Source organism: Pelodiscus sinensis, chromosome 24, assembly GCF_052426305.1.
Source record: "Pelodiscus sinensis isolate ZL-2025 chromosome 24, ASM5242630v1, whole genome shotgun sequence".
In the NCBI taxonomy this organism is placed as follows: Eukaryota; Metazoa; Chordata; order Testudines; family Trionychidae; genus Pelodiscus; species Pelodiscus sinensis.
This window is the reverse complement of record NC_143075.1, coordinates 13,335,384-13,360,652: the sequence shown is the minus strand read 5'-3', so window position 1 is coordinate 13,360,652 and position 25,269 is coordinate 13,335,384. Positions and strand designations below refer to the sequence as shown.

General features: G+C 47.1%; 2 protein-coding genes across 9 annotated transcripts in view; one reads left to right on the top strand and one right to left on the bottom strand.

Annotated features, from left to right (window-relative positions):
* CLSTN1 (calsyntenin 1) overlaps positions 1–8,666 on the top strand; it is a 79,510-nt gene extending 70,844 nt beyond the window's left edge. For 6 of the 7 annotated variants that reach the window (XM_075906084.2, XM_075906083.2, XM_075906082.2 and 3 more), the window contains 5 exons: positions 133–303; positions 511–656; positions 2,644–2,779; positions 4,979–5,163; positions 6,180–8,666. In XM_075906084.2, coding sequence (XP_075762199.2) covers positions 133–303; positions 511–656; positions 2,644–2,779; positions 4,979–5,163; positions 6,180–6,365 — 824 coding nt within the window. In that variant the 3' untranslated portion in view covers positions 6,366–8,666. Of the gene's footprint in view, positions 1–132; positions 304–510; positions 657–2,643; positions 2,780–4,978; positions 5,164–6,160 lie in introns of all 7 variants that reach the window. The other variant, XM_075906088.2, reaches the window with a different exon arrangement.
* A 136-nt stretch (positions 8,667–8,802) lies between these two features.
* The window catches only part of PIK3CD (phosphatidylinositol-4,5-bisphosphate 3-kinase catalytic subunit delta), a 73,364-nt gene continuing 56,897 nt past the window's right edge, over positions 8,803–25,269 (bottom strand). For both annotated transcript variants that reach the window (XM_075906079.2, XM_075906078.2), the window contains exons 16-23: positions 24,959–25,137; positions 24,079–24,188; positions 22,885–22,963; positions 21,580–21,747; positions 20,288–20,411; positions 14,674–14,819; positions 11,367–11,499; positions 8,803–10,480 (exon numbers count right to left, since the gene is read on the bottom strand). In XM_075906079.2, coding sequence (XP_075762194.1) covers positions 10,343–10,480; positions 11,367–11,499; positions 14,674–14,819; positions 20,288–20,411; positions 21,580–21,747; positions 22,885–22,963; positions 24,079–24,188; positions 24,959–25,137 — 1,077 coding nt within the window. In that variant the 3' untranslated portion in view covers positions 8,803–10,342. The remainder of the gene's footprint in view (positions 10,481–11,366; positions 11,500–14,673; positions 14,820–20,287; positions 20,412–21,579; positions 21,748–22,884; positions 22,964–24,078; positions 24,189–24,958; positions 25,138–25,269) is intronic.

Genomic DNA, 25,269 nt, shown 5'->3' with positions numbered 1-25,269 from the left:
CCAAAGGTTCTGGATTATCAGAAGTCTACTGTACATAGAAGGGAAGAATTACAGCTGCTTATGACACAGAACAGCTCCTTGCACTTTGCTTTTGACCTTTCTGCTTATCTTTTTGGCTTCTGTATCCTTCAGTCCAAGAATCTTTGGTGTCAGAAGAGATCATGCACAACTTGGATACATGTGAAGTCACAGTGCTAGGAGAGGAGCTAAATCAGGAGCAGGAAAGTCTGGAGATTGACATGACACAGTTACAGCAGAAGGGCATTGAGATGAGCAGCTCCAATCTTGGCATGATCATCACAGGTAAGGGTTTCCTGGCCTTGTGCTGGAAAGGATTTGAGGCAAATAAGAACAGGAACTCTGTGTGTGCGTACGCGTGTGCGTGCATGCTTTATTAAGTGAAATATTTAAGTAAATGAAAAATTTCTTCTGTCCCATCTCCTGCCTCCATCCCAATCCCTCCAAAGAGCCTACAGTTCTGACAAGTAGGTGTTTTTTATATCCTCCCAGGTGTTGATACTATGGCCAGCTATGAGGAGGTTTTGCACCTGATACGCTACAGAAATTGGCAGCCTGTCTCCCTGTTTGACCGAAAGTTCAAGTTGGTCTGTTCTGAGCTTAATGGTCGCTATGTCAGCAATGAATTTAAAGTGGAGGTATGTGGGCTAATCTCATCCCTTTGAAAATTGTCAGTGTCTGCAGAGATGAAAGTTAATTCTTCAAGACAGATCGGGAACTGGTTTGGATCTCTGACTTCTAAATATTAGGTCATTGTAGCAAACTAAGGTGTATTAGTTTGCATTTTAATGGGTTATCAATCCAAAAGTTGCCTTCACTGATTGCAACTCTTGAGTGATGCACAGACCAGATCATGTGGCGTTGGTACTCCATCTGTATCCTAATATATGGAATGCAGTTGAGGGGGAAGAGATGGGAGACTAGCAAATGGACTGTTGGGAACAGTGTTGCATTGTCCCTAGGGAAATGGAATGGGTCATTTGAGAAGTCTTTCCCAACTCTAAATTCTATGATTCTGTAAATGATCCTATTTTTTCTTGCAATGGGGCTTATTACTTTTTTGGTTGCATAATATGGAGACAATGTAAATAACTAATCCTGAGTGACAGGAGGAATTACTTAAAAAAAATTATTATTGCCCTATGTTTACACCGGGAAGGAAAGGAATAATATGGTCAAAACAACATAGTATCTGTAAAAGAATAAGAATTAATAAGTCTTGCTGGTGATGTGAACATCAAGGTTAACTAACCTTCAATGTAAATATACACCAAAATTTATCAATAAGTCCTCAGAGTGATGATGAATCCTGATATTGGCCTGCAACATGGAGCCATTGTTGCATATCTGTATATCTTTCCATTGTAAACTTGAATTTCATAGGCTGATGTTTAAAACTGCAGCTTATGTGGGGATGACAAAGTTAAGTCTCACTTGCCAACATTAGATGATTGTCCCCCACTTTCCTTTTCCCATCAAGGAGAAATTGCATGAGTGGCTAACACAGCTGTGCTTCCTGAGGAAATACTGTAAACTTTGTGCCAGGATCTCTACAATTCAGCAAACTGGAAATACCTTCCTTGGAAATGCTTCCTACTCATTTACTCTTCCTGTTGTGTGGCTGGCCAGGCACCACATCTGTCTAGTTACTACTTCCTGTTATAGAGAAGGATACACTTAGTATAGGTGGAGAGGAAAGGGAAGGTGACTGAAACATAAAATGTGCTATATATGAATGCTAAACCTGTAGCTGAGCCTAACTTTTAATGAACCAGCTCTTCAGAACCCAAGTTAAAACTTTTTTTTTAAATGGTCTCCAGAATTCCAAAGAACCTCTGGCCTTTTCTATATGCACCTGGAAGGTTGAATTAAGAAATGCAATTCCAGCTACATTAATTTCATAGCTGGAGTTGATATACCTTAATTCAACTTTCGGCGCCATCTCCACAGCAGAAGTTCGATGGAAGCAAAAGTTCCCATCAACTTCCCTTACTCCTTGCAAATTGAGGAGTATTGGCATCAAAGGAGGCACTCTCAGTGGTCGATTTAATGTGTCTTCACTAGACATGCTAAACTGAACTCCAGAAGATCGACGGCCACGGTGTTGATCTTCCTGGTAGTGAAGACTTGGCCTCAATGTTTTGTCTGTGACCTCCTGTGTACCCATTTAACTAAGGGTGATCTGATACAGTTGTATCAAAATAACAAAAGATGTGGATGGAAAAATGGCTTGATTGTTTCAGGTAAAGTCTTCATGGTCACTTTTTTCAGAATTGAAGTGGCTAACTAACATCAGTTTAGATGTAGATGGTAACAGATTGACTTCGTCCTTTTTATTCTGAAATAAGGATGTCCAGATGCAGACTTACACCATAACTAAATCAGTTTTAGGAAACATTTGTGTAAGTTTGTGTAGACCACTCTAACATAAGTGAAACTGCTGCTTGAAATGACTATTCAAGTATAAAACTGGCTTTTGTGACCGATCGGTGCTGGGATTTTTGTTTTTTTGAGGGGTATCTATACTGACACACAAAGGAACTGGATCCTGTCTATTTGGACCAAGTGAATAAAGAAGCTGCTTTATTTCCCTAAAATATATATTTTTTTCTTATTTGCTTTCAGGTGAATGTTATCCATACAGCTAACCCAGTTGAACATGCAAATCATATAGCTGTGCAACCACAGTTTGTTCATCCAGTGCATCATACGTTTGTTGACCTCTCTGGTCACAACTTAGCTAATCCTCACCCTTTCTCAGGTAAGGGCTGTTAGTCACTTAACTCATTTTATTTTTTTTAACTGGGGGTCCCCTAGGTGGCATCTTGCTGCAGAGGGTTGGACTTTTTTGGGTTGCCTTCCCAGGGACAACCAGCAAATTAAACTAGTAATCTAAGCAGTTATTAACTTTTAATACTTTCAAAAATATGAAGTTCCATTCTGTTCTCCACTACGGAGGAACAACCTGCTAGAGATCTAGAAAATGCCAGTCTAATGACAAAGCCAGGCTCTTCTTGGCTTTAGGGAGGATCTTTGTCTGTAAACTTGGTAGTTTTGTGATCTAGAGCGTTGTAGTGGGTGCTATATAAGGGCCTAGATCAGTGGTCTCCAACCTTTTTATGTCCAAGATCACTTTCTGAATGTACGGGCAACTCAAAAGCCTGCTTTGCCCCACTCACTCCAACCTCCCTCCCCGTTGTTCACTCTCCCCCACCCTCACTAACTGTCACTGCACGAGAATAGGGAGATGAGGGCCGAAGGGGGTATGGGCTCTGAATTGGGGCCAAGGGGTTTCCAGTGTGGTAGGCGGCTCTTGGCTGAAACTGGAGTTGGGGGTGCAGAAAGGGGTGACAGTTGCAACCTCTGGGAAGAAGCTTGAGTGCAGCAGCAGGTCTGGGTTGGGGCAAAGTGTTGAGGTGCAAGAGAGGGTATGGGGTGCTGACTCAGAGAGGTCAGGGTTAGGGCAGGGGGTTGGCAGGAGGGGGTTCACAGAGCGGGAAGATAGTCTGGGAGTGGGCTCAGGGCTGGGGCTTGAGCTGCAGGAGGGTTTTGGGGTGCTGTCTATAAGAGGAGGCTGGGGATTAGCATGCAGCCTCCTTCCATGCAGCACTTACCATCGGTAGCTCCTGATCAGTGGTGCAGTGAGGCTGAGGCAGGTTCCCTGCCTGCTCTTCCTCCATACTGTTCCTGGAAGGGGCCACTGTGGCCCCAGAGGTGGGGGGAGTGGGGAGCATGTGGTTCCTCATGCTGCCCCTCTCTTCCAACACTGCCTCCTCAGCTCCCATTGGCCATAGTTCTGCATTCCTGACCAATGGGAGCTGCATGGGGCAGTACTAATCAGGAAGAAGCAGTGTGCTGAGACTCCTGCATCTTTCCCACCCCCCCTTCCTTCACACACACAGGGCTGCACTGGCTGCTTCTGCAACCAGGCCAGGGGTGTGGGGCTGGTGTAGGCAGGGAGCCTGCCAATTGTGATTGACTGGGAAACTCCCCAGGATTGGCCAGTTGGTCACCAATTGGTTGATTGCAATCACTGACCTAGATAAAGGGGTGTGAGGAACTGGGAGTGGATTTCTCACCAACAGTCTGAACTTTTATGCCCTTGAGGATATCTGTCATCTCCCTATTATGTTTTAACTTGGCATGAATTGTTGAATGTTCCAGTGGTAGCATGTGGGAGGAAAGCAATAGATTTGAAGAAAGGAACCTTCATAGTAGGAGTTTTAATTGGTGACTGATCTTCTTGGAGGTTAGGTCCATCAATGGCTATTAGCCAGGACTGGTAGGAATGGTATCCCTCTCCTGTTTCTCTGGAGGTGGGTGACGGGGGAGGCATCATGTGAAGATTACCTGTTGTGTTCCCTCCCTCTGGGGCATCTGGTATTGGCCACTGTCGACAGGCAGGATACTGGGCTGGATGGACCGTTCGTCTGACCCAGTTTGGCCATTCTTTTGTTCTTTCAGATTGATGCAGTTTTACTTATTCCTCATAGTTTATGTTTAGCTCAGTTCAGTAGCTATATAAAAGCACCGGTTGGGCAGAACAGGCCTGATTCTGTTCTGCCAATGCAGCTTGGTCCTATCCCGGTAAGTACTGGTATGCCTCGACAGCTTCTCAGCAGACACTGCCAGCCCTAGTGAAACTGCATTTATTTTTGTGACCACTCATTCCTCAGAGTAGATTGATAGCACCAGACTCTTCTCTCTTCTTACCCGAGCAAGGTATGAGTCCAGCCTTCTGCATTGTGCACCAATAAAGAAGCTTACTCATTTAGCAGTCTGAGCAGAGGACTGGAAACCAAGAAAGTCCAAGTTTTTCTCTTCGCTTTCTACTGGTTTATTCTGTGATTGTGGATAAATTTGCCTCAGTTTATTCATCTGTACTGTGGGCATATTATTTGGAGAGACTTGTAAGTACTGTTAGTATGTTTATTCTTAAACTCCCCTTTTCTTGTCACAGTTGTTCCAAGTACTGCTACTGTTGTTATTGTCGTGTGTGTCAGTTTCCTGGTGTTCATGATTATTCTGGGTGTGTTCCGAATCCGAGCTGCACATCAGAGAACAGTGCGTGACCAAGATACTGGCAAGGAAAACGAGATGGATTGGGATGACTCTGCCTTGACCATTACTGTGAATCCTATGGAGGTAAGGCTTGTGTTGTGGGGTGTGTTTACATTGCAATGGGAAATGTGATTGTATTACTAGCATGCATACGCAAATTAGCCTTAATCCAGCAAGCACAGAGAGCAGCAGCAATAATGTGGTGACACAGGTTTCAGCTCAGCCTAGGAACTAGAACACTATCTTGCTGAGGACCTTGGTATGTAACTTGGTTGCTAATCTGTGCCAAAACCTGTGCTACCACATCTGTGTGACTACTAGTACCTATGCTGGCTAGATCAAAGCTAGCCTGGGTGTGCATGCTAGTAATACAGTCACACCTTCTCCTGCAGAGTAGACACAACTCTTAGTCCTTTTCTACAGATCCTGCTTCCCGAGCTGTCAAACATGCATGACTGTAAGAGCAAGATAGATCTGAAAAAGGGGTATTGGCACAACAAGTTTCATTAATGCTACAGGAAAATTTGAATTCTTTCCTCAGAAAGAGCAGCCATGTTTCTTGTGATCTATTCTGGGATGCGATTTGATAGCTATAAACTATTCAAAGTACCTGGGTATTATGCCAGACTGTGGATAAAGATGTAAGACTGTCTCCTTCAGTAAATTCCTTACAATAAATCTCCCTGCCACATCAGCATTTTCCATTGAGTTATTCTTGTTGCCCACCTGAATTCCTGCAGTTAGTTTCTGGATCAGGATCATTTCTACTTTAGTTAACTTCTGATACTTTAATAATGTTTTGAAAAAGGAGAGGGAGCAGGGACACTTCAGACCACTAATGATGCTGCTGTGTTCACACCAAAGGATCTTATTTAGCATCCTCATTAAAGCACTGGATCACTTTGGGGAATGTATTTATACTAGAGATTGATGAGACTAGTTGGTAACTTTCTGAAATCACGGAACTATTTTAGTGTCACTTTACTTTTGCTAATGCCAGTTGAGTGCTGTGTGTCCACAACTTCCAGGGAATGTAGTATATAAAAGGATAGGAGAATACAGGCACCTAGAAAAGTCAAAGGCTAATTTGTGTCTGACAGACATACGAGGATCAGCACAGCAGTGAAGAAGAAGAGGAAGAAAGTGAAGATGGAGAGGAAGAAGATGACATCACTAGCGCAGAGTCTGAAAGCAGTGAGGAGGAGGAAGGGGAGCAGGAAGAGGACCAACAGAATGTTAACAGACAGCAACAGCTGGAATGGGATGACTCGACTCTCAGCTATTGATTCCAGCTGTTCCCTTTTGCGTTTTTTGTTTCTTCTCTAGAAGACTTCACTGTAATCCTCTCCATTGTTCCCAAGGATCCATGGTGTAAAAAAGTCATTTTGGCCAGTAGAGCCAACCCCCACACATCCCAATATTTGTGTTATATTGGCTAGTTCCTAATCCTGTCTCTGCAACCTGTAGTTAGCACCTCTCCTCCCTCACCCATCTCTCAGTGACTGGATTTTTTACACTATGTGAGGAACCACCTTGCACTTTTTTCTTCTTGTCATCTCCAAGTGACTCTACAGATCTGTAGCCATTGCACGTGAGTTTCTGGACTTTTTTTTCCTGGTGAAACAACTTTTGCTTGATTCATCTTATTCTTTCTGAAAGATGCAAAGGTCATTTGTTGACAAAGGATAAAGTTGCTTATTTCAGCTTGGTGAATTTTTTTTCCCCAAACTAGTGCATGTGTAAAGTGGCAGAATGAGGTTAATATGTAGAAGATTAAGACTTTTTAATATTTTGTAAATACATTGAATTATGTCATTTGTGGTAGTGAAAACAGGGACTGGGGTTTAAAACACGCTAAGGTAAAAAATCATGAAGCATGAAATAATACAAGTCGCATAACTATTGCAGCAGGAGCACAGGCACAGTTATCTAGTGTAGATGTATTAATAATGCCGTGTCATTGGCCTTGACTGCTGTGTTCACTCAAGTCCTGCTGTTGTTCTCTTCCCCCCCTCCCGGCTTTGTTTTTATGGAGGGAACAGACAAGGTTGCAACTGTAAAAGTTTTTTTCAGAATTTCTGCAGAGGTTCAACTGGACTGCCTAGTTCAGTTTAGCCATCAGCTTAGCTTATTTCAGTGTCAGAATTCCTAAATTGAGAGGAAGAAACACTGGGGATATAGAGCAAGCAAGTCTGCTGTTGATACCAAGGGTTCTCAACAGAGCTTCTCTTAATTAGAGTGGGGCTGGTTGTAGTCCAAGGCTGCTGGTCTCTGGTCACATTGCTGGCAGGGCAAGTTATTGTTTGTAATAATGGAAATTGAACTGAAAAGCCTGAGCCCTGTGTACACATGAGCCTTGGCTATTGGTCTCAATAGGGATTTTATTTTCTGGTTTGTGACTTTTTCTAATTTAGGGTGTGGGTGGGCACAGTTGGCACCATTCCTATTCAACACACTCCTGCTTAGCCTCTGTAGCTCTTTGTACAGTAACCTGGACTGTTGGTGTATTTAAACCTTTTGTTTACACTTAGTAAATCTCTTTTCCTGCTGATGAACTTATCCAACCAGAGAACCTTGTAAATCAAGTTAATATTATTGTTCTAAGACACGGCAGGCTGATTGTTTCTGATCACAGACCTCTAACTTGGAAGTGCGAAGGACTACTTAAAGGAATGGCTGTAAGGTACGAAAAGTAAGTTATGACCCCATGGTGGTGAGTGCTAGATTTTTCGTAAGGCAGGTCTTGTTCTCTATTTAACACTTTTGGTCCTGTTCAGAGCCTTGACTTATGCATATCTGCTTCTTCAATTTGACATTTGGAGGTGGGTTAAAAAGTAACTTGATTTGCTTGCAGTGCGAAATTAAAACTCCATTAACTCATTATGGCAAGCGGAGTTCCGGATTTTGATATTGCATGTAATCTGTTCACTGCTGGTGTGCACATTGATCAAAACAGATTAGTGGCTCAGCTTCCACTCAGGTATTGGGAAATGTTGGATAGTTTACCTGCTCAAGGAACAATGAGGGAAGAGCAGGCACTAGTGGGTGTGAACAGCTGACGAAAAAGTAGATGCAGCTATTTCTATATTTTCAGAGCAGACCTATTCTTACCTAGTACACACCTTGCCTCCCAGTGTGTGAAACAGGACCTAGATGTGGGTTTATCTGGGGTAAAGCTTGACTCTGGAGTGCCTTTTACAATAATGATGGATCTGAAAGCAGGGGAAAGTACCCACACAATCTACTTACTGTTTTTTATGTAAAATTTTAGATTTCTAAAATGGGAAAATGGGTTTGACTACTTTTATGTGGCAACATAACTGCTAGTTTTAAGTAAACTGGGGAACTTTTAACTTATGTCTGACAGTTGTCCTGTGTTAATGTCAATGTGTAGAAGACTTATTCTTCCATATACTGTAGCTGCTGTATTTTAGATTAAAACTGATCATGACTGAATGCTACTGCTGAAAGGCTGTAAACTTTCTCAAGCAGTTTGTAGCCAGGGTGGATGTAACTTTTCTGATATGTATATTGGTAATAGGTCAGTTTGAAAAAATCTAAGCTACAATAAATTTCTGGTTCTAAAATCTGTTTGCTATTCTTTCTGAATGGTACTCTGTTGATGAGTCAAGTTATAACGTAACTGTCCACGTGGTTTGCCTGTAATGGCTACAGTAGCACAGTTTAAGTAATGCCTCAAGTGAGGGAATGACTTTGCCAAGGTACAACTAATCAAACATTTTATTTTTAGACTTACAAATATGCACCTAAAATCACAGATTGAAGGTAACTGAAAAATCAAACATCATGTAAACATTCTCTTGTTGCACAACCATGATATGGCATAAAAAAATAAATCCATCTTTTTTCACAGGGCATAAACAGTTCATCCACAATAAGAAATGGAAACCTTTCTAAATAAATAAGTATCAAAGTAAAGGGTTATTTCACCACTTTAAAAAGAATGTAACTTGTACATCGTTCTTTACATTGTATTATTTACATACAATAGTTAATAACCTTCATTTTTCACTCACTTGAAAGAGGCTGAAATTGTTAGATACGATGTTTGCTTTAACTTGGACGAGACTGAATTTTTGTTTACCAGCTATAGCCTATGATTTTGCTACACAAGGTGGTGTTAATTTTGTAGTTATTCTACTACTAAACTTAAGGGGAAAAATAAAAATAGGTTATTACAGCTAAAGAGAATTCTGCAACACTGCCATGACCCCACTGTAGCCTGGTTAGGTAGCAAGCACTTTAGAACCTGCTTGTTTGCTGTGGTACACCTGCTATCTATTGCACTCCACGAACGCTCATGCTACCATCTACGTGTTTTGTTAGTCTATAAAGTGCCACCGGACCATTTGTTTTTTAAGTTTATCCTATACAGACTAACTTGGCTACCTCCTGAAGCTTCTTAAAAACAGAACAGGTGCTACTAACTTGTGCTGCATCACACCCTTACAAAACTAGATCAGGGTCTGAGCTAATGTAAACAAAAATGCTTCAAACCATTGTATCACAGCATAAACTGACGGTGCAAATTTCTGGGCTCTTTCTCAGCCATGCCCCTTCATAGACTGCATCTTGTGTCTTCAGTGTGAGAGGTGGTACCACACTTTTCTCATTGGTCAAAAAATCAGGCCAAAGGTGGATCTGTGGTGACGCTTCCCAACTAAGTGTGTATATTAGAGCTTGGTAACATCATCTTCCCACTGTCTAGAAAGAGGCTTATCATCTTGTGATGCTTTACAAAATTCAACCTTGTATTAGCCGCCAGCAAACACCATCTTCCATTGTGATTATGTAGAGAGGGACACAAGTTTTTAGCAACACCAACATGCTATTTTCTCTTCATAGTTCAGTGCCAATGCTGGTCTCTCTTTAAAAAGCCACCAGCCAAATTACAGCCTCTCAGAGCACAGTTCCACAGCCCTAAAATGAGCATGGGGTGACAAATGTGTTAGCACAACTGCCTCACCTCTACACTTAACTGATGGACTGCATACTTAACTTTGAATCTTAAATGTATCTACTTTTCAGTGTATACAGTAATTTTATTGCCTCATGCTGTCCCCTTTCTGCCCTAGAGATCTAAAATGGATAGGCTTATGCAGCTGTTTGTTGGTTATGTAGACTCTTCTCAAACACTTGATCTCTAGGGGTGCAGGTGCTGATCTTCACCGTGGCAACATTCAGCAGTCTTGTGGCTACTGCTATTACATTCTCCTAGAGCACCTGAGCTTATGTGGTTGCTCTACTGCCTGTTATCTTTGGATACGTTGTGTGCCAACCAGTTCACTTTGGTTTTCCAGCTCTCTCGCAGGGCTTCATTAAATTTTAGTCTGAATTGCTTCAAAGCTTCCTCATCTGTTTTTCCTAATGCTAGAGAATCCTGAAGGCAAAAGGCAGAAATTAGTGTATGCAGCTTCCCAACACGACTCCTGGCTACCCAATTTTCCTGGACCATTCTGACTGAGAAAACAGCTCCTGGTCACAAAACAAACCAACCCCACACACCTGTTTTATGCAGGATGGTCTCTTAGAAGGAAAACTGCCTCTTATTTTCAAGCTGGAGCTGGGAAAACCATCCTTTAAACACCAGCTTGCAATACAACCGCATTTCATCCAGGAGCATGAATTTTAGTAGAGCCCTGTGCAGATACAAAATGTGTAGCTGCAGATATTTGCTTCTGCATCCGCAGATATAAAGTGATATCCACAAATTTGCTGCGTTCTAGATACAACATTTGTATCTGCATCCATAACTGGATTTGTAGGGCTCTAGTTTTTAACGTTTTATTGGCAACGTGGGAACAAAAGAAGGTAGCTAATATACTCCCTGAAGCTGATTCCTTACCTAACAATACTTGGCTGCCACAAGTGGCAAAGGATGGCAGCAGATAATATTGCCAACTATTCAAAAAAGTCTGTTAAAAACCAATCAGTTGCTTTAGTTTGAACTTTTTTTGCCCACATTTTTTGGGTTTTGTAGTACATGAATGAAATTCTCACCTGGAGTCCTTGCTCATACTATTTAGGGTTTCTTTTATTCAAATAATTCTAGGAGCCATGAGCAACAGCATGAGGTGGAGAATCAATTAGCAGCTGATGATGGATGTTTGACAACTGGCTCCTGCATGCTGGGATATTTACTCATTGCTCTGAAATTGCAGCAGAGGCTGCTCCTGTCAAGTTTCAACTTCCACTCTTTTTACTAATTTACACCGTTACATACTAAATCTTTTACCTTTCATTCTAACGTCTAACCCCTGGCTCACCTTGAGATACTGAATGTCTTTAGAGCAGCTGAGTTCTGGCAGACCAGCAGCTTTCATCAGTGCAAACAAATGCAGGAAGAGAAGACCATGGCGCCTCAGGATCATGTAGGCTTTTTCACAGTAATCTCTGAATCTGTCAGGAAGAAGGGGAAAAGAGGAAATGACACAAGCAGCCTAACTGTGTTATGAAGCAAGACGACAACCATAATAGCACTGAAAATATGGCCCAGCTGAGCCTCAGTCCTTCCCACTGCTCTGTATGGAACACAGTATTCCAACAGCTGGACAAATGTTTTTTTGACTAGCCCATGCTACAAAAAGAATATGCTTTAGCAAGAGCTACAAAAAACTAAGGGCAGTAGTTCATATGATGTCTAGTCCAATGGTACATTGGCCCCTGCCCCAAATCCAGACCTAAGGCTCACATATAAACTGTATGGTTATGGGTACGGACAGACTAGATCCGTGGTCCCCAACACGGTGCCCGCGGGGGCATTTGAATGCTCCCGCCAGGTGCTCAGGGCTGGCCTGGCCCCAGGCACATGGCGCACGGGCGCTTGCGGGGGGGGGGCGCGCTTGGCGGGGGGGAGCACTGGCCCTGGGCATGCGGCGCTTGAGGGTGGGGGCCCCGCCCCCGGGCGCGCACGTGTCCCTGCCCCCTGGCGCCCGGCGGGCGAATGGCCACGCCCCCTGGCGCCCGACAACCTGAAAAGGTTGGGGACCACTGGACTAGATTGAAGCCAATTCTTGTGCATGAACATTTGATCCTAGAGCTCCCCCTGGGGAAAGCCAGCTCTTTGTGGTAACCAGATTTCTTAAAAATGCATTAACGTAAGGCCACGTCTCCACTTACAACACTGAAGATTGATCTTCTGGCATTTGAGGTAGTGGATATAGTAAAGACCCACTAAATTGAATGCCGAGGCACCCCGATTGGTGCTGGTACTCCTCACAGAAGACAGGAGCATTTGCTTTCATTGGCCTCCCACTGTGAAGACAGCGCCAAGTTCGGCTTCAGGTCCGTCAACTCCAGCTATATTGTTATGTAGCTGGAGTCGCATACCTTAAGCCAGCGGTTCTCAACTGCCAGTCCACGACCGGCACCAGGCCTTGAACAACTGGCTACTGGGATGAGGCGGCTCTGGAGGCCAGGGCTAGCGTACACTGCCCAGTGCCTCCCCTCCCGCCACAGCTATTGGGAGAGGCATGTCCTGCCCCACCTCTTAGCCAACCAGAGCTGGGCAGGGGAAAGATCCCATCCTGGATGTGGAAGAGCAGTTCGCTGTGTGGCGGGAAGGCCACGCAGAACCCTGCACTGCAGCTGCTACCTGGGCAGCAGCACTCAGCTAGTGGCTGGGAGGCAGGGAAGGGGGGGTGGCTCTGAGGGCAGGACTAGTTCTGGGGGGGCAGGACTAGTTCTGGGGATAGAGGGCTCTAAGGGGTGGCTTGCACTGGTAGGCCTTGGGGATGAGGCTAATATTGGGAACTGGGGGCTGGCACTGGAGGGATCTCTGGGAGGGTTGGGTGCAGTGGGGCTCTGGAAACAGGAGGCTGGCACTGGGGGTGGTCTGGTGGGGGGGGACTAAGGGGCAGGGTGCTGACACTGAGGCATTTGGGATGAGGGGCTGCCCTGGAGACTCTCAGGGCAGGAGGTTGGCACTGGGAGATTGGGTGCAGGGGTTCTGGGGTCAGTGGCAGACATGGGGTGGTAGTGGAGGGCTCTGGGGGTTAGGGCTGGTATAGGGGGGACTCAAGGGGCCAGGGTGTATCCTAACCCGGCCCCCAGAGCTGCTGTGAATAGCTGGCTTCAGCTGTGGCAGCCACCCGCCACATGGCCTTAGAACCAAGCACTTTAATCCTTGGAGATTATCCATGGGCATGTCAGCTAAAGAAAGCATTAGCTTAGGTCATCCTGAACACAAGTACATTTTGGGCGGGAAAATGAACAGCCTGCATGGTTCTGGGGTATCCAACACTCTGCAGCAAAATCCAGATGCAAAATCCTGTAGCAATCTCCCCCTGCTATGGTGATTGATATCCTATGCACCACCTCTTTCAGGGTTATGGGCCCTACACATGCCTATCACGTGGTGTAGCATCCCATGCACTAAGGCTATGTCTACACTTGCGGCTTCTTGCATGAGTAATATGCAAATGAGGCTAAGCGTGGAATATCGCTGAGCCTCATTTGCATACCTAATGAGCCACCATTTTTTTCAGAAGAGGCTCTTGTGCAAGAAGGAGCATCTACACTGCCCCTTCTTGCACAAAAAAACCCTCTTGTGCAATGCCATCACACCTATTACTTTTCAGGAAGAACAGCATTACGCAAGGGTTTTACTTGCGCAAGAAGGGGCAGTGTAGATGCTCCTTGTACAAGAGCCTTTTCTGAAAAAAATGGTGGCTTATTAGGTATGCAAATGAGGCTCAGCGATATTCCATGCTTAGCCTCATTTGCATATTACTCATGCAAGAAACCGCAAGTGTAGACATAGCCTAAGTGTTGCAACAATTATTCTGTGGGTAAAACCAAACCATCGCTGCACTCTCAGTTGAACTCACACCAGCTAATGATAAAACGCCATATTCCCAAGGGTGAACACTTTTCACTATTTAGCTAGTTACGCTAAACACTCTGTTCCTCGGTGTATTTAGCTGTGACACCAAGTTCCTTTTCCAGAGCTGAAGAGCTCTGTGTATGCTCAAGTGCTTGTGTCTCTCTCACCAACAAAGTTGATCCACTAAGAACTATTATATTACCTTCCCCCCCCCCCCCCCCGCTCTGTGAGGGTGAGGAAATATAAAAACTGTGAGGGTGGATCTGCAGGCAACCAGGGATGTCCTTCGCAATGCTGGTGCCCTACAGAACCCAGCACCTGCACCCTCCCCCTGCAGGGGGAGATGCTATGGGGCACAGGAGCACTGCAGGCAGAGAAGCTCACCTGCAACCTTAGTGGAGCAGGCGCGTGAGTGCCATGAGACTACAGGCAGGAGGAGTAGCAGGTGGCCATGCTGCTGGCCCGACTGAAGTGGTGCTTTCCCCTTCTGCCCATCTTGCTGGCTGCCCACTGCTCTTGCTAAATCCTCCACTCCACAGGCTCATGCCACTCACCACCCCCGGTGAATGGTGTCTGGACGTAACTAGTGAGGGACACTAGCCCGGGGGGGGGGGAGGGCTGGCCGTGGCTCCCTTAGTTTGCATATCGGTAGGGATGGCCCTGCATGCAACTGTTTGATGACGTGATTGCTACTGTCAGACATCACCCCAAAACATTTTTCTGTAGCTGAGTAAGGGCAATGAGCTTACCTTTCAAACTTCTCACTATTGTTAGTGCGCCCTTGCTGGATCACATGCACAAAGTCGTAGGTTAAGATAAAAGGGACCCGTTCTCTGTTAATACCAAATTTGGTCTTGAAGTTCCCCAAGAAGTGGCCAAAATCAATATGAAACAGCTGGGATGAAAAGAAAAGCATTAGTGGGAGGTGTCTGCGTTCTGCTATCAAACACGCTTGTACTACTCTGTGTGAGAATGTGCTTTACATCTCCAACTGAAATTTAAGACGTCTATGCAAAATGCTCTGGCTCCAGTGCCTGCCTGGCATCTATACTCTACTCGGGATTTTATTCTAAAGCAATCAGACACTGGCTCGTGGGACCTACTAGACCCCCTTTCCCATGTCAGTGTCGATGGACAGTAGGAGGACGGACTTAGTTTATAGGACACAAGTGTGCTGCATGGAAACATTACTGGTAAAGTAAGTGTTGTCTGGGTGAAACAGGATTCTGACACACTAGATGAGCCAATGATTCGTTCCAGCAGGGCAATTCCGATTCCTACGTTATGGCTGGGTGTCTAAGCACCTATTGGAGATGGGTACAAAACTCTACGCACTCTGTTTGGTTCCTTTAGGACAGCATGCACTCCTAGGGTGAGTACAGGTGAAGGTGACCATCTGCCCCATTTTTAATGGCAGGTGAATGTAGCCAGCAGGTGGCACTCTCAGGCAAGGTGGAGAGGCGGTAAGTGTGTGGGGTGAGTCAGAGGTTTGTGTTACCCCTCTCCATGTGCACTATAAATCAGGGTTTCTGTTGGAGGAGGGCGGGGTCGATCCAGCTCTTGCAGGACTAAAGCCACGAGCCCTGGCACCTGCTGCAGGGCTTGAAATCTTGATCCCCCCCATGCTGATCCATGGTGCACCCCTGAATTTCCAGTACCACCCACGCTGAAGTCCCGATCCTCAGCATGCCTCTTCCCCCTCATTGAAGGCCCAATCCCCCACACTCTCTTCTCTCAAGGGCTGCAGCCCCAAGTCTTGGCTACCCCTGCAGGGCTGAAAGCAGGACCTGAGACGCTGAAGTCCCAATTTCCCTCCCTCCCCCAGCAAAACTGAAGCCAGGAGTGGTAGGGCTGGATCCTGGATCCCCAGCACTCCCCCTGCAGCAGAAGCCCCCACACCCAAGGCTGTGCTCCCCCCCCCCCACACACACACTTCAGGGAGATGGAAGCCAGAGCTGTAGCGCAGCTGCTCCTCTGGCTAGTGCTGTGGCATAGGCAGACAAGCTTTTCCCTGCACTTGTGCAGGGGTTTGAAGCTGCCCCTCAGCTCCCAGGCCCTTTGCTTACATATGCTAAGAGCTGCAAGGGGTGGAGGATCCAGATCTATGGCTGGCAGAGCCCTAAGGGAATGTGTGGGGGGGCGGAGACCACAAAGCCCTCCTGGCACACAGCCTCTAGCTACCCCTTCTATAAATTCTGAGGTTTCCTCCTGCCTGCACGCAACCCCTTGCCACACACAGCCCCTCGCTCCCTCCCCTCCCTGACCCCTGAGCTACCCCCTGGCCATACACCATGCCTGACTGCTCCCGCTGATGGGCTAAACACCAACATTGTTTGTTGTTTTCGCCTCTACCATGAGACACTGCTGCTATGCAGTACAGATTCCTGTATCCATTGAGAAGCCTTCTCATAGTGAAAAGCTTGTTGGGCTTTGTACAGACACTACTAATACAAATGCTGATGGTGCTAAACATGCTGGGAAAACAACATATGGTGAAGTCAAACAAGGGGAAAGCTGCTTGGTTGTGGTGCTCACATTCATAAAACTGCTGCAAACAGCAGCTGACTGTCCTCTAGTTGTTTTGGAGTCCTTTGCAGTGAACATTTAAAAATACTTTCCTATTTACACTACACTGAAGAATGGAAAGACTTCTGCCAAACTGTTGCTGTTAAAAAAAACAAACATTCAGCTAGAGCATGGCTGCACACAATTCCCTTCTCTGGGACCAGCATGAGCCAGAACATTGTTGATTTTTGAAGAGCACAGGGCATGTTTTTTCTCTCAAGATACATGCCCAACACTGTACAAGAAATTTGTCAGTGATGCTTGCACAAAACTGGTTTCTTTTGTCTAGTAAGCAAACAGCCAGCTTCCAAAGCAGGCAGAGGCCATTGAGAAAAATGACTCATCAGTGACAGAAGATGTACAGCATAGTTGTACCCTTCAAAATAATTTAGCATGAGGCTCAGAGAAAGATTTGTCACATCATGCACAAAGACCCTGCTGCAGGCTTTGGTTGAGGCTGCAGAAATTGAGGAACAGGAATTTTACAGTCGAGAATTTTTGTTCAACAATCTGAAGTGCTTTGAACACTGGAAACCTGCCTTGGAGTGCACAACACTGCAGTGGCTCTTCTTGAGGAGGATGCTGATGGAGGCTAATGTACAAAGGAGTCTTGCCTTTGCCGCACAAGAATTCCCACCCTAGCTGCGAGGAGAATAGACACAGACGAGAACCCGATTTTTTGCCAAATGGACAAAGCCCTTTTCCGGAGGATCTCTTATTCCTACTTTCGCAAAGTAGGAATAAGAGATCCTCCGGAAAAGGGCTTTTTTCCGGAGGATCGGGGCCAGTGTAGACGCTCTTTTCCGGCTTTTCTAAAAGCCGGAAAAAAGCGGCGGACATTTTTATTTAAATGCCGCGGGGGATATTTAAATCCCCCGCGGATTTCCCTATTACGACCTGTCAAATTAGCATGCCCCTTTCGGAAAAGGGGCCAGTGTAGATGTAGCCAAGGATGGATGGCCAGGCAGACAAATGCACATTTCTAAAATACAGACACAGATAATAATGCAGTATGTCTCAATGGGGGCTCAGTGAACTTAATGCTATTTTGAATGTTTGTGCTGCATAGTTCTGACTGATTGCTGTTGAACTCACTGAAATCAACAATTTTACCAGGTGTCCCTTGTTTAGCATAGGGAAATATGCCCCCCTCCCCCAGTTCAGGTTTTTCATGTTCTAAATCCTGAAATAAACCAACAATTCCATGGCTGCTGTTCGTAGGGTTCTAACACCCTCTAGTGGCAAAATCTGGATTGCCACCAGCCAGCCAGAATTGATACAGCTGAGCCTTGCAGAGTCTCACACCTTTGCGTCAGCACGAGGCAGGGCTCTCTGCAGCCCCACAGCTAGCTCCCTTCCTGCTGCATCTGCAGAGCAAAAGCATCTCTAGGTTTTTCTAAGGACTTTCATCACAGCAAGAGCTGGGCTGGTGTCCAGGGGAGCACTTGGCCCACCCCAAGGATCTAACACGTAGGGATCTATGGGATGCTACATAGAGAAGGGGCAGACAGAGCCATTTGTTTTCCACAGCTCTGAATTTCATTACTCACATTTGACAGCAACTCAAACAGGACTCGGGCCCCTAGCAATTTACTGGGCCACTGTCTAGCTCAGTGTTTTCCGCATGTGGCCACCAGGGGCTTTTCTTGTGGCCACTTCCACTTGAGCTGTGACAGTGGGGGCAAAGCAAGGGCCCCTCCCCCTGCCTGTTGTCCGTGGATGCACCACCCTGGGGTGGGGTGCTGGGTCTGCCAGCAGGGGTCAGGCCCTGCCTCCCTCTGGAGGAGCTGGGGAGTTCCCCACCTTCCCAGGGGCAGTGAGACTCAGGCTTTGGTCGGGGGGGTGTGGTTGGACTCTAACTGGCTCCAGCTACATGGTTTCAGGCTCCAACCCCCTTGCTGACTCCCCTGATCGCCCATCCAGGGCAGAGTAAGTCTGCTATGAAAAGTGACACTTGTATGTTTGTTCACATCACTTTTCTCAACAGACTTACTGGCTAGCAATACATAAACACATATGCACACGCCCACCTTGTGTTTGTTTTTCATAAAGCCAATTAAGTATTTTAGGAACATATGAGAGAGCAGCCACCAGCAAGAGTTGGTGGCTGCATCCTGAGGCCATCAAATAATTTGTCCTAAGAACCCTTGTTCTGGTTCATCTCCTAAGGTATGTGTATGCGACAGGGTTTTGTTGGAAAAATGGCCGTTTTTCCAACAAAACTTAAGGAGCGTCCACACTGCAATTGCGTTCTGAAAGTAAAACAAAAGAACAGAGGGGTTTTCCGACGTTGGTAATCCTCGTTCTATGAGGAAGAAACCTTTTTGTGAAAGCTCTTTCGGAAAAAGGAGTGTGGACAGGGAAGAGGGAGTTCTTTCAGAAGAAGAGGAAAGAGGAAAAAGCACAGGTGCCCTGATGGCCATTCCATCCATAGCAATCACAGCTTACATGCGAGATAGCAGCCATTCAGTCTGGAAGTTCTCTCCTGAAAAAGCACATTGCTTTTTCAATGCACTTTTGCAGTGTGGACGCTCTCTTTCGGAAGACGTTTTTTCGGAAGATCTCTTCTGAAAAAAACTTCTTCCAAAAGAAGGCTGTAGTCTAGACTAGTGTACCCCTAGGAGCACTCGAGAGAACTCTGGGGGGTACGTCAACACAACTGAAATTTGGAGAAAACTGAATTTTTGTTGTAAGTTTTACAGTACTTGATTGTTTTTGTACTTTTTACACCAAAAATTTCATTGCCTCCTGGGTACGATTACATTGTTTAAACAAATGTGTTGCAATGGTAGAAAAAAAATTGTGTGTGTCTGAAAACTGTATGTACTGGGGGTACTGATTTTTTTTAAAGGGGGTACTTTATAAAAAAAAAAAAAGGTTGAGAAACACTGGTCTAGACGTAGCCCTAGAGATCAGTACATGTCTGTTTCCTATAGCTCTGACTCATTTCGAAGTAGACTGAACAAGAGACAGAGCGTCCATCTCTGAGCACAAGACGATCCCCACAGTCTAACGTGTCCTGTTGGCAAAAGGGTTTTTCCCTTCCTAGTTTTGCCTGCGACCTCTGGACCAATGGAAGTGAAGGATATCTAAGCTTCAAGATGAGACCTGACATCCAAGAGTCATTAAAAATCCCAGGGAAGTGCAATTACAGCTCAGGTCAATACATTCTTTGCAGCCCCAGCTTTCATTAAAGCTGCCTTGTGATAGTAAAGTTCAAAATGGGAAACCAGTGTGCGCAAGCTCTGCCTGAGTCCACAGCCAGCCTGGAACAATAGCTGTGAAGTGTAAATTGCACCCCCCCAGTCATTCCAAAGTGGGTGTTAACTCTAGTCTAATAAGTACTGACATTTCCATTGTCCTGAATTTTTTCACGGCGGATCAAGGCATGCAAGAAAAAAGGACAAATATATTATGAAGCTATAGAATTTCCTGTGAGTCAAGCATTGTTTTGGTCACACAGATGGGCAGAGCTAGTGAGAATTTTTCCATTCTGAACCAATGTTTCTACTCCCCTCTGAGTAGCAGGCACACCAGCGTTTTTTATAAGCTGTGCGCTTGTGCAGCGGCTCAAGAGAAATTCCAATGTCCTTAGCAGAGAGCTCACGGCTAGATGTGTGTTTCTCCTGGTGGTGCACACTCACATATGCCTTGGTGCACATCATAACATTTATTCTGCACATAGATGGGGAAAAATCTGCCCATGTATGGAAAAAGATTAGAGGGAACATTGATGCACACTCATCTATGGGAAAAGATACAAAGAGCAGCAGTGAGCTGCCAGAGAAGGTTCCATACCTGGCCAGTTTCCCGGATCATTATGTTGTCACTGTGCCGGTCCCCTATGCCTAGCACGTACGTTGCCACACAGTACCCAGCGCAGGAAAGCGTGAACTCCTCAATGGCTTGTTCTAGAGCTTCACTGGAGGGGGGAGAGGAAACAAAGATGAGTCTAAACTCAGACAGCAGGGTTGTACTCTGAATACAAATACAGTAAAACTCCAATAGTCCGGCATCCAATAGTCTGGCATCAAAATGGCAAGAGCCTAGTGAGTGAGCTTCGGCAAAAAATGAGTCACAAGGTAACAGCTGCAGCAGCTGAACTGAGCAAAAAGGGTAAAAAAGGCTTTAAAAAACTAAAACGTTACAGTATACTGTATACAATACGTACAATAAAAAGGGTTAAGAACACTTTATATACAGTATATAATGTATACAGTATATATATAAAACCATCTTATAGTACCTCCTGATAGTCCAGCATATCTGATAATCCGGCACCACCTAGGTCCCATAGGTTCCGGATTATCGGAAGTCTACTGTACTTCACCCTGGGGCTCTTGCTCTGCTACACCCTCACGCATGTAAACCTGCTGTGGCATGTACACAAACCCGTAAGGCCCTTCACTAGAGACTCTTCTTGTCCCTCCTCCATCGGCGGGAAGAGGGGATGGGACTCCTGTTCAGCCTTAACCAAACCTGTTGGTTTCACAGGACTTGGGGAGCTCTGAGGACTGAACACCCGCTTCATCCCTAATGATGGTTCCTGCAGGTAGGGGACAGGCAGGTGGATTTGGGGCAGAGGGACGTGAGAAGTTTGCACTGCAACTGCCCGTCACTGCAAGGAATCTTACAATCTGGCCTTCACATTTATATCCCTTAAGAAGTATCAGGACTCTGTAAAAAGAGGGAAGATGCCAGCCCGTATCCCTTGGAGCAGCAAGAGCCCGATCCCAAGTCATGAGCATTCATGACTCCCAGTGAAGCTGTGGGTCCTGAGCTCAGCCTTCCAGTCTGGGGGCAAACCTGAAAAAAGCCTCTTGCATCCTGTGAGGGCAGGAGACGAGCTTTGTTCTACCCTGAAGCAGTTTCCAAGACCCAGGTGGACACACAGGATGCCTGCTGGGGTTCCGAGGAAGGATACAGGCGCGAGAATGATGGGATTGTAGCCCAAGGATCTAACACACACTCCCAGTTGTTCCTGGATGGCTTGGAAATCACTCGGAACCCAAGGGGACTAGAGGGCAAAGCACCAGATCACGTCTCCAGCCAGAAGGCAGCAGGGAGCGGCAGCGAACAGTCCCACCTACCCCGGGTTCTTGGATTTGAGCCAGTTCAGCAGCGCATCCTTGTTGAAGGCGGCAGTGGCTGCCATGTTGCTCTTGTTCAGCTGGATGTTGGCAATGGTGTCCGAGCGCATCACGACTTCGATCAGCCCAGTCTTGTCGCCTGTGGAGAGGCAGCCGTAAGGGGTCATCCTGCAGAGAGGAGAGAAACCCTTTCCATTGAGACCTCACACCGCATTGGCTTGGCTTTCCCTGGAGATTCCCCCTCCTCCACTTCACAAAGGGGATTTGCTGGGGGAAAGCCCAGGGCCCCCTTGCCCCTAAGTTTCACACAGCGACTGGGAACCGCTGCAAATCCCACAGGTACTCAGCCGGTAACAAGCCTCAGTGTACGAAGGTGCCAAGCGCCCTCCACTTCCAAGAACTCCACAGTGAACTGAGGGCAGGTTGCCCCTTGGAGGAACAGGAACACAGAACAAAGAGGTGCTCATCTGAAGGCCTGGGTTAAGCAATACATATTTTGCCCTTGTCTAGCATCTTTAGCTCCCTGAATAGGGCTAGCTGCTGGCTTCATGTGTACGAGCAATCCTGCTCGTTCCCTCTAAGGGTAGCTGTGACACGATCATCTCACGTCGACTGTGATTTTAGCTGGAATATCAGACATCTAAGGCCTAGTCTATACTTAGCTGGACGGTCGAATTAAGATATGCAACTCCAGCTATGTTAATCCACAGCAGGCGGTCAATGGGAGCAAATACTCTGGCCAACTTTCCTTACTTCTTGTGAATTGAGGAGTACCGGTGCCGACAGGGCCGGCTCGAGCCATTCCAGCACCCCGGGCAGCGGGCGCGCAATGGATGCGTGGCCCCTCCCCCCAGCAGCTCTAAGGGGCGCCGCTGATGACATCTCTAAGGGGCACCCCGTGGCCGGGTGCACAGCACCCCCTACAGATGCCATCAGGCGCCCCCCCATAGGTTGGCACCCCGGGCAGCTGCCCGGTTAGCCTCCCCTTAATCCGGCCCTGGGTGCCGATGGGGTGCCCTGAGCATTCAATTTAGTGGGTCTTTACTAGACCCGCTAAATCAAACTCCGGAAGATCAACCATTATAGCATTGATCTTCCTGGTAGTGAAGACATGGCCTAAGCTCTTTCTCTCTCACCCAGTCATATGATGGCTCTTACCTCCCCTGAAACAACCCACTCCTCCCAGAATCAGGCTTTGTCTCGGTCTTTGTCTGGCAGGGCAATAGAGGATGACTGACAAAGCAATGCAATCCAAGTGCAGTCCACCAGTGGCTCAGCACAGGTAACTCCGCTCTAGTGTCTTACCTCAGATCCAAACCTTCCTGCTTCCACAGTACATCCATCAGCTGGATCATCTGCAGAGTCAGCATGTCCTGACGGAGATCTGGTCAGGCATTACAAATGAAGACAGTTTCATTTCTCTCATTTTTCCCCTCACACTGCTCAGCGAAGCCCTGAGAGCATACGCTCATTGGGGCTGCATTTGCTGTATTTCTCACTTTCTATAGCCATGCCACTAAGGGACGCCTGCGTACAGCAGCATTTCCCACCATCACCACAATTGGGCGTGGTGGTATTCGATGCCGTCCCTCTCCCATAAGGACTCAGCGGCAAAGGTTTATCTCCTGCATTTATTTTCCCAGTGGTCCTGTTCCCATAGCTCTGTTGGGGTATTTCAGAAAGTCTCTCTCAACGCAGCTAGAACTGAAGTCACTAAGGCTTTGTCTACACTGGTAAGTTGAAAGTGCGGCCGTGGCAGCTAGTGTGGCAGTGTGATCCCTCCTAGCACTATAGGTAAACCAGCTCCATGAGGGGAGTTGCTAACAGTGCTGGGAGCCTGTTTACACTGGTGCTTTACAGCGCAGTAACCTGCAGCGCTCGCAGTGGGTGTGTTTTTTCACACCGCCGAGCAAGCAAGTTACAGCGCACCAAAATGGCAGTGTTGACAAGCCCTGAGCCTCACAGATCAAACACACACTATGGCAGGAACCCCCCCTTGCTACAGCGACTCCTACTGGTAGAGACTGGGATGGGAATATCTGAAAGCTCTTCCAGACCCAGTGCTCCTTCCCTGTTCTTAGCGGGAATCACTGCTGTATTAGCTCCCCATGCAACTCTAGCCTCAATCCTCATAGCGACTGGGGCTACTGAGCGACAAGGAAGTCTGAATGACAGAGCCGGCCCGGGTTAGATAAGAACCTGTCAAGTCTCCATCTTGATCTCAAAGCCTCAATCTCCTGCCCCAACAACAGTACAAAGTTCACAGCCCATTTAGTGCACACAAATGTTTTACATCCATTAACGCTCCCTGGTGATCAGAGATCCTTGTGTAACGCTGACAGGCCCTGGTCATCTGTGGGCAAAACTGAACCTGGGGCTATGGAGCTTAGTGCTATTAGCAAAGGGTGCGGAGCAGACTCTTATTCTCTCTGGAAGGGGTCTTGGTGCCACTAGATGGGACAATACACCCCACCCTGCAGGTGTGGGAGTTGAACTTACCGTCTCCATTTTTGAAAATGATGCCCACTCCCGCTCCACTCTCTTCATCACTGTTAAATACAATCCACAGTGGCTTCATCTTGGAGTCCATGAAAGTGCACTGATCCACACTAGAGAAAGGGAAGAAATCTTCCATCAGGGCCTCTCCCTGCTCAGACATGGAGAGCAAAGCCTCATGTGCAACAACAGCTGCAAATGCTCCGAACACTCAAGTGACTAGCACTGGGGGAGGAAAAGGGGCGCCCTCTGGAAAGCCAGGGACCAGAGCTGGCCCAAGCCATTTTGGTGCCCTGGGGCTCAGGTGCATGGCGCAGCCCCTGGGGCGCACGGCCCCGCCTCCGGGCTCACGGTGCATGCGCGGGCCCGCCCCCAGGATGCACAGCCCCACCTCCGGGTGCACGACACGTGTGCAGGCCTGCCCCCAGGACATGTGGCCCCGCCTCCGGGCGCACGACGCATGCGCAGGCCCACCCCTGGGACGCGTGGCCCCGCCTCTGGGCGCACAATGCATGCGCAGGCCCACCCCCGGGATGTGTGGGCAGACACAAGGTGCATGCGCTGCCCAGTCGGCCCGGCCACCGCCAATGGCGCACAGCCCAGGTCCACCCGGGACGGGCTGTGCCTGGCCATGCAGGGCCCTGTGGCTGAGGGGAGAAGGGCGCTGCTGGCCAGTGCTGCAGGGGTTAACATGGCCCCCACCCCAGGCGGCCGCTGCAGCCCCCTGGGAGCTGGGCACCGCCCCCATAGGTTGGCACCCTGGGCAGCTGCCCGGCTAGCCCACCCCTTAGTCCTGCTCTGCCAGGGACTTAAGACCTTCCACCGAACAGTAATGCAAAAAGCACCTGGCAGTTAAGGGGCACAGAGCAGCAATCCTTCTTACCAAATTTCAGCAAGAATAATGCTGGGGTTCAGGGGGCACTGGAAATTGGAAAGCGCCTCAAGATAGGTCTCCTGCTTCATGCACTGGTGCATCATCTCCTTGGCTTGCAGTTTGGTGGCCTTCTGAGAACTCACTTTAATCAAGTTGTTCAAGGCTTTCATTTTGTTTAGTGCTTCCCCCTGATGTAGAGAGGAGAAAAATTAATCTAAGAAATCCTGCCAGTAGGGACCCGCAGGAAAGCAGGGTTGGCTTCGTTCCTGTCTCGCTCTCTGGCCATTTGCCACACACAGCTTGAAGAACTGGGTCAGGAG